This window comes from Sinocyclocheilus rhinocerous, unplaced genomic scaffold (assembly GCF_001515625.1).
Source record: "Sinocyclocheilus rhinocerous isolate Xijiao unplaced genomic scaffold, SAMN03320098_v1.1 scaffold1434, whole genome shotgun sequence".
Classification (NCBI taxonomy): Eukaryota; Metazoa; Chordata; class Actinopteri; order Cypriniformes; family Cyprinidae; genus Sinocyclocheilus; species Sinocyclocheilus rhinocerous.
Window position 1 is genome coordinate 254,094 of NW_015642853.1, and position 8,375 is coordinate 262,468.

The following is an 8,375-nucleotide window of genomic DNA, read 5'->3' on the forward strand; positions in this document are numbered from 1 at the left end:
CAACTGTTGTATTTACCCTGTAACTACATGGGACAAGGGGGGAACAAAGCACCACTTTATTTTACAGCCCGCAAATGTTGTATTTACCCTGTAACTACATGGAACAATGGGGGAACAAAGCACCACTTTAATTTACAGCCCGCAAATGTTGTATTTACCCTGTAACTACGTGGAACAAGGGGGGAACAAGTTGGACTTAAACACAGAACAAGTGTATATTTGCACAGTAATTACAGAGAAAAATATTGCACTAGTTTTAATTTAATTGTTCGATGGCCTAATTAAACCCTCTACGTTTTTTTTTTGCTATAAAAACACCACAGTATACACCCACTGAAATACAAATGTTGTATCATGTATTTTTTCTACGAACAGCTGGTAAGAGGTAAGCTTATTTTAAGCTGCATTGAACCTTGATGGTATATCATGCAAAGATATTTGGTGATAGTGGTGTTGAGAAGTTGCTGGGGGTTGTAATCTAAAGCGTTACCGTACTTTCTTCTCCTACGTCCTATTCTCTTAATGCAATCCAGAATGGCTGAGGATTATTCATATCACTTTTGGTTTGAAAGGGCTTTTACATTTGCCAAAAATATATATTTTTTATTAAAAAAAAAAACAGTTAAGCAAGCCCAGCCCAGATGAGAAACAGTAACTCAAAAGTAACGTAATGCATTACTTTCCATAAAAAGTAACTAACATGATTAGTTACTTTTTTTGGCAAGAGTAACACAATATTGCAGTGCATTACTTTTAAACGTAACTTTCCCCAACACTGCTTTAAACAGGCTTCTATCTCTGCAGAAGAAATCCCTGCTGTGCTGAGGACAGCGGTGTGATGCTGCAGCGAGACAGATATTAATATCCATCTGTGTGCACTTCTCCTTTACAGTCTCTCTGTTGGTGCTACACACGGATAGAGCCAGAGAATAGAGCAATTACCAGTAGAAGATGACAGCGGCGAGACCCTCGTCATTAACACAGGGAACGCACTCGCACCTACACATGCCAGTGATTGCAGCAGAAAGTGCCTGATTGTTGATTAGCATGATTTATGACAAAGTTTGGGAGGAGTTTTCATTTGTCAGTCATGTTTGGAATCCTAATAAGTCGTTGTGGCAGGAGCGTTTATTCCGGGCCCTCCTTGTTCTAGGCTTCTGTTTCTGTTCTTGGGGGACGGCGGGTAATAATTAATCCTTTTATGTGTAAGAAGCCGAGCCGCTTCTATTGTTCTTCCTCTCGACTCAACCTGAGCAGGGTTGCCTAGGAAACCTTTGTGTGAAGGTTCAGTGTTCTCCAGCATTCAGATCTGTTCAGGTGTTCAGGACTGCTGTGTTTTCTGCTCAGCCCTGGACAGTTCGGCATATATAATGTCTGTAGATTTGCAAAAGGAATGTTTGGAACTCACTAAAGCACACTAAAGCCAAAGATAGAAATAACCATTTTAAACCAAATGTTTGTGTGGAGTGTCTAATGTGCTATTACACTTTTGACTTTTGCGCACTGCTGTATATTCTGTCTCTCACACAGCTGAAGGATCAAATGTTCTTATAGAGTGAGAGATTTCAGCCGTCACCAACCAGAGATGACTTTTCTACAGCTGATCTGTTTTTCTAAAAGAATGTCTAAAAACTTGGTATTACAAGCACTTCCTGTATCTGTTTGCCTCTCTTAAGAAGAATCGCTTTATGTATCCCCCAATTGTAAGTCGCTTTGGATAAAAGCGTCTGCTAAATGTCTAAATGTAAATGTAAATATAAAGCTTCGCATGTTTAGAGTCTGAATTTGAGTGTCTCTTCCAGACTTTTGCAGCAGTGAATAGAGCTGCTGTGTGTGTGTGTGTGTGTGTGTGTGTGTGTACTGTATTCCCTACATTATGGGGACCAAATGTCCTCACAAATATAGTTCTGTCATGACAGCTCTCAGAGATTTTGCATGGTGATAGCAATGTAATGTAATTGATCTTGGTGGAATAGATGCTGATGTGAGCATGTATGAAATACTGCTGCTGCACATATAACATATACGAACTAACCCCTATACGTAACATACATGAAATCATCCCATAGCAGATCTATACAGGTGGAGCTGGGGAAGGTGGCGGATTTCTGAAGCACGCTGCAACTGCTACAGCAAGCACTAGCCAAATATCTGAATGTTGAGCAGCAGCTCATTGGCTGCTGATGTGAAAAGAACCAATCAGCTGCGCCATGTGAATAATGATGTGATTATATCAGATTGAGTTAGAACCTATCAGCCTGTGCCATCATGACAGAACTTTGTATTAATCTTGTAATAAATTTTGACCTTGTGGGGACACTTTTTGGTCACCATGAGGAAATCAGCTTATAAATCATATAGAATTAAGATTTCTGAAAATCTACAAATGCCTGTAGTTTAGTGTGAGGGGTACAATTAGGGTAAGGGGACAGAAAATACAGTTTGTACAGTAATAAACCATTACGTCTATGGAGTGAACCCATAATGATCGGAATACCAGTGTGCGTGACTCAAACACACATTATTCTTGAGGGTCATTGTCATGTCATCATGTGTATATTCTGTTCTTCCTGTGCCCTTGTAAGCGTCGCAGAGGAAAGTGTGGATGTGTGAGGATTGGCAGTCGGGATCAGCGTTTAACGTCATTGTTAGCAAAGCGGCTCCATTGAGTGCAAACATGGCAGTGCTGCTTGTGTGTTTGTACTGAGGTCAACCAGCTGTACATCTACACACACTGCACTAATGCACACTCATCTCCTCCTGCTCTCTGTCTCATCAGAAGCGATTAGTCTGATCTAGACAGAAGTTTCCCCTGCCAATCACGCTTGTATCTGCTGCTCCAGGGACTCAGAGACGATGCTGCTGAGTGTGAGCGGGACATGCAGAGAGGGAAAAGAAACAGAGAGAAGAAGAAAAAGTGGAGAGAAATGTGTGATGAAAGGCTTCTTGAGGTTCAGGACTGATGTGACCTCACCTTTACCTATCGGAGTCAAACGATTGGCCTCTGCAGGACGAGTTTTAGCAGTGCGCAAGTCATTTCCTGATCTCCGAATCCTCTCGGCCGTGAAACCTCCACGATACTCTGTCTGTGCGCGGGACTCGGGGAGGAAAAAGCCCGGTGATTGACATGTCAGCACTTCCTGTCCTGGATTTAAGCAGTGCGGCTGGAAATGCTCCTGCACCACAAGGTCATAATTTAGCCTCCTCTCGGTTTACCTTCCCCCTGATAGAATTGCTTGTAATTTATAGTATTGTTTTAATTAAATGGATTGAGAGAAGCCTAAGTGCCCACAGTTTTAAGACAAGCTATTTTTTTAGGAAGTACACTCTGAATTCTTAAACTCCTGCCTGGGACAGAGAGTAGAGCAATAAAGTGAACGGCCACTAAACCAGGGATGGTTGTTAGTGGAATTAAATCATTATAGAAAGGTCACAGAAACACATGTGCAAACTGACACAACCACACCTGCATGCAACAACAAAGCAAAAGCCAATCATGTATTGTGAGCAGTGTCGGTGAACCCAATAGAGCAGGACCATCGCCAAATATGATGATTGTGATGTGCAGATTCATTTGAGGCTATACTTCCTCCAGTGTATGGTGTTGATCAGAGGTGGATGACGCTTAGCCTTCCTCTGGCCATGAGTGTGATGTGTTTATATGGTCATAGATATTAATAGGGATTTCTGATAGCTGCTCCAGAAAAACGCTGCCCATAACTGCTGGCCGTAACCGTTTCCACACTCCAAATCTATACCTTCATTCCTAATGAGAATAGAGAAGCTGACTCTAGATCAGTGGCAAGACAAGTCTTTGGTTCTGAAATGCTTTAACATTGCTTTAGCATTAAAAATGAGTTTGTCTCCAGGTATGTGGCAGTGTTTTGTTTTAAATGACATCCATGTCAATTGGACTCATCCCTTGAATGTGCTCACCACTGGATTTAATCCTAATGAGTGTGTTTGTCTGTAAATGTTTTACATTAGCTAGTGGAATACATGACTTCAGACGGCATTTGAAATTAACCGACTTTGTGGTTTGCAAATGTAGTTATAACTTGACTTGTACTGATGACACCGTTTCTGAATCCAGAGTGTGCACATCACACATCTGCTCAGCGCTGTTGTTAATGTAGATTTGATTTGAGAGTAATGCAGGTTCATGGTTTATGTTTAGTATCATCTTTCCCTGCAGGTGCTTGAAAAAAAGCACAAATATGAGTTGCGGTAACATATTTCTATCAAAGGATATGCCACATCTGTCAGTTCTGTAAAAAAAAAAGTCCCATTGAATTGGCTTGACAAGCAGCTTTTCCTTCATCTGTTGATCTGTATTTCTCATTGAATCACACTGAAAGGGAAGGAAAGTTACAGACAACATTAAATCGGGGTCTCTGGTGCTGTTGCTGTCGACATTTGAGTCTATGTGTGAATTCACGTACTCTGTTATGACTTGGATGATGATTTGTCTCTCTCTGTCTTCCTCAGTAATGGCTTTTGCCCAACATGCAGGTTCAGGTCAGCATTCAGTCTTTACTCGACTGGTTGCTGTGACTTCACATCTGCCGGAACAAAAGTTCCTATTGAGGGAGACCGAGAGAGAAAGAGAGAGAGAGACTTGACTGAAAGAAGAATATTTTGGGAACGCATGCCAATAAATAGTAGACCCATTAGATGGGTTGAGTGTTTTTTGACTAATAGATTACAGTGTGTTAAGGTAAACTCTGCTTTGTCTCCCCCTATTGTTACCAACACCAGGGCCCCAAAGGGAAGTACTGTCTCCCCAGTGTTATTTACCCTCTATACAAATGAATGTAGAGGTTCCTCATCTGAAGTTTTCAAGTATGCAGACGATATGGCAATTGTTGGTTTGATTACTGAAGATGAAGTGGAGTATCGTAGATGTGTGGATGAGTGTGTTGATTGATGTCAATCCAGTTTCCTTCAGTTAAACACCAGGGAAACTAAAGAGATGATTTTTGAGATACACACCAATAAATAACTATCAACGGTGAGTGCATTGAAGTAGTAAATTAATATAAATGCCCAGGGACAGTCATTGATGTAAAATTGAAATGGGATGCAAGTACAGGAGCTATTTACTGGAAAGGGCTGCAACGATTGTGTGTGTGGATACATACATACTGGTTCTTTTCTATCACTCATTTATGGAGAGTATTTTATTTATTTTGACTTTCAGCTTCATTGCTTGGTATTTCTCACTGTCTGTGGTCAATAAGAACAAACTAAAAAAGATTGTTAATATGGCTAGTAAGATTGCTGTGAGGAAAAGCCATACAATTCTTTGGGATGTATCACATCCACTTTATGGTGAAAATGTTACCATCTGGTCGAAGGTATAGTGTACCGTTATTACGGACTGCACGTTCAAAAAGATATTTTATATCCTCCAGTATAGCTCTGTTAAATAAATTCTTGTGATATCACAGTTTTCATTTTACATCTATGGCAGTGATACTATTGTTGTTTGATTCTGGTTGTATTTGTAATGTGTTGTAATCTGTTGATGTTTGTTTGTTGTGCTATATAAATAAACTTGCCTTGCCTTGTATTTGTCAATTGTTGTTGATGATGACTGAACGGTTGCTACAGATACAAAAATAATTTCCGAAAGAACAATAAACTAAACTAACTAACTGATTGAAAGTTGTGGGAATGTTCCCTGTTAGCTGGGTGGTTAGTCCTTACTAACATACTCGCTCAGATGAACATCACCGTTCATACAGACATTTTCCATTCATTCATTCGTTCATTCATTCATTCATTCTGCCTTTCTCTCTAAATTTGTTTGGCCGCAGGAGGTCAGTTTTGGCATTATGATGGCACAATCACTCCCAACAGCGTTTTAATGAGCAGAACAGCTTTCAGTCGTCTGGATGATCCTCTCTGCTGGATGTGAATGAATAGAGGCCAACACAGACAAACACAATTAACACACCATAGAGACCCGATTAACTAAGACGTTCTTGCTCCAATTTCCCAATGCATACAAAAACACACCCGCATGCACTATAACAGACATTTGTTACATTTATGAATAACTGAATGATTCTGCGCGCAGTGAGGATGGTTCGTTTTAGGTATGTTTAGCTAACCGTGATCAGGACAGGAGAAAAAAAATACCTGACAGTCTCAGTTTAATTTAAAATACTGGCATTTTGTTCAAGGAGCTTTTCAGAAATAAAATTGTATGCAGATTTTTCTGGAAGTATTCACTTTTCAATTATAAGTTGTTTACTAAACAAAATCATGGGTTGAAATTTTAATTTCATCCCTACTGACAAACATAAAACACAAAGTCATTCATTATACAGTATCAAGCTAAATCTAAAATAAATATATATAGAGAGATGAAGACATGAATCAAGCTTTAATTTCAGTGTACATTGTTTTGAAGATTGGAAACCCAGTCGGGTGCAGGCCGACCATCAGCAGCCTTAGAGTGCTGTTCCTGCTGAATCACTGTGCATCAGACGGTTTGGACTGTGTGCCATGCTACAAAAGACTGAAGAATTTGCCCTAATACATGTCTGCTGAAGGTCTGTCTGTGCCATTTTGATCTGTCCTGTGTGAGAGATGGAAACACAGTGACCTCCAGTGGCCCAGAGAAGAAACTCCAGCATGTGCCATCCCGTCAAGATTTTAGCCTGATCCAGCATCTAAGGATTGCGCTCATTAATTCTCTCACAGACTATTAATTTTTACATACAGGCAGAACTGGAGATTTTCATTAGCACTAGTTTGAGATAAAAACTGATTTACTTCAGTCTAGATTCTCTGTGTTTATGTTAAAGCGTGTAGTATCTACAGAAGGACGGTATGAATTTACAAACTGTCACAGGCCTGGAGTGTTTGTGTGTCTAGTATAGATTTGGAAAAATGTTGAGGCACTCTTAGGGTGTTAGTGATGTTCGATTACGGTCTAAACTCCCTCATGCTCTTTGTAGCAGCTTCTGTTCCTCCAGAGAGAGCAAATCAAACAGCCGTCAACAGGCCAGGCTCAGTTTGAGAAAGCTGTTTTCACGGATGACATAAATGGACTTCTGCTGTAATGTGTGTTTTTGCAGGCAGCCCAGTGAACCTGACCTGCCGATCATTCTTCGGCTACAGCGGGGACGCAAGTCCTCTCATCTACTGGATGAAGGGAGAGAAGTTCATTGAGGATCTGGACGAAAGCCGAATAAGAGAAAGTGAAATTAAGTAAGTCATGACATCCTTTCTTTTCATTTATTGAGAAGAATCAGAGTTGCTGTCCGTATCTGAATTTTTGTGTGCAACAAAATGAATATGTTGTGTGTTTGTGCACAAGTGCATGAATCTTCCACATCCAACATGATTTAACCCTGTCAGAGTCATTCAGCGGCCATCGGTTGAGTGTTAAGACCTTCTGAGTAAAAGCATCCCATTAATCCTCAGCCGTCGGGATGGAGATGAGCAGACAAGCTTCTATCTCTTGTAATCTCCTTCTAAATTTCATTGGCTCCATTAATAATGCAGTTCAGGCATATGCAATCTTAATCACAGCGTGACGAGTATCAGGGTCAAAGCATCTGACTGAATCTGTGCTCACCTGAACTACATCTCAAAGCAGAATATTCTAAACAAATGTGAGCAGTTGAAGGAAAATCTGGACGACGTCTTCCTTTAAAAAGTTTTCTGTCATGACAACTCTCGGAGGGATTGGCATGGTAATGTATATGACAATGTTAATGTATTTGGTCTTGGCGGAATAGATCTGCTACGCTGCTGCTGCTGTGGCAGAGCAAGTACCGAAACTTGCTACTGCCAATACATCCACAACATGCTGCTGTGAGCATGTAAGAAATATTGCTGCTGCAAATATAACATACATGAAATAACCCCCATATAGCATACATGAATCACCTCCCCAGTCAGCAAAAAAATTTGGCCCAGATTTGGCATGCATCTGGCACAGCTGGCATTCATCCGGCACTGGCATACAGCATGTGGGCCATGCGCGTTGAGCATTCAAATCACATTTAAACTGGAGCGGAGGGAGTTACCATGGAAACGGGCCGTAAACTCACTCAGCTGACAAGTAGTGAGAGTCCGTCTCTCTGCTGTTTTCACTGCTTTCAGAATCAGAATAAGAATCAGAATGAGCTTTATTGCCAGGTATGTTTTCACATACGAGGAATTTGTTTTCATGACAGAAGCTTCCGCAGTGCAACAGAATGACAGCGACAGAACAAAAACACAGATAATAAAAGAAGAAGAAAAGAAGAAGAAATTGGAATGTGCTGTATGTGAGGGGTCCAGTGTGATTTTGCCAGCCCTTTTGCTCACTCTGGATGAGTACTGTTCTTGAAGAGAAGGGAGGGTTGTACCAATGA

At 40.7% G+C, this 8,375-nt stretch overlaps 1 protein-coding gene across 6 annotated transcripts in view; it reads left to right on the forward strand.

Annotated features, from left to right (window-relative positions):
• Nucleotides 1-8,375, forward strand: part of LOC107756873 (interleukin-1 receptor accessory protein-like 1-B) — a 165,105-nt gene that overhangs the window by 132,862 nt on the left and 23,868 nt on the right. For all 6 annotated transcript variants that reach the window (XM_016574189.1, XM_016574187.1, XM_016574191.1 and 3 more), the window contains one exon: nucleotides 7,089-7,221. In XM_016574189.1, the coding sequence (XP_016429675.1) occupies nucleotides 7,089-7,221 (133 nt within the window). The remainder of the gene's footprint in view (nucleotides 1-7,088; nucleotides 7,222-8,375) is intronic.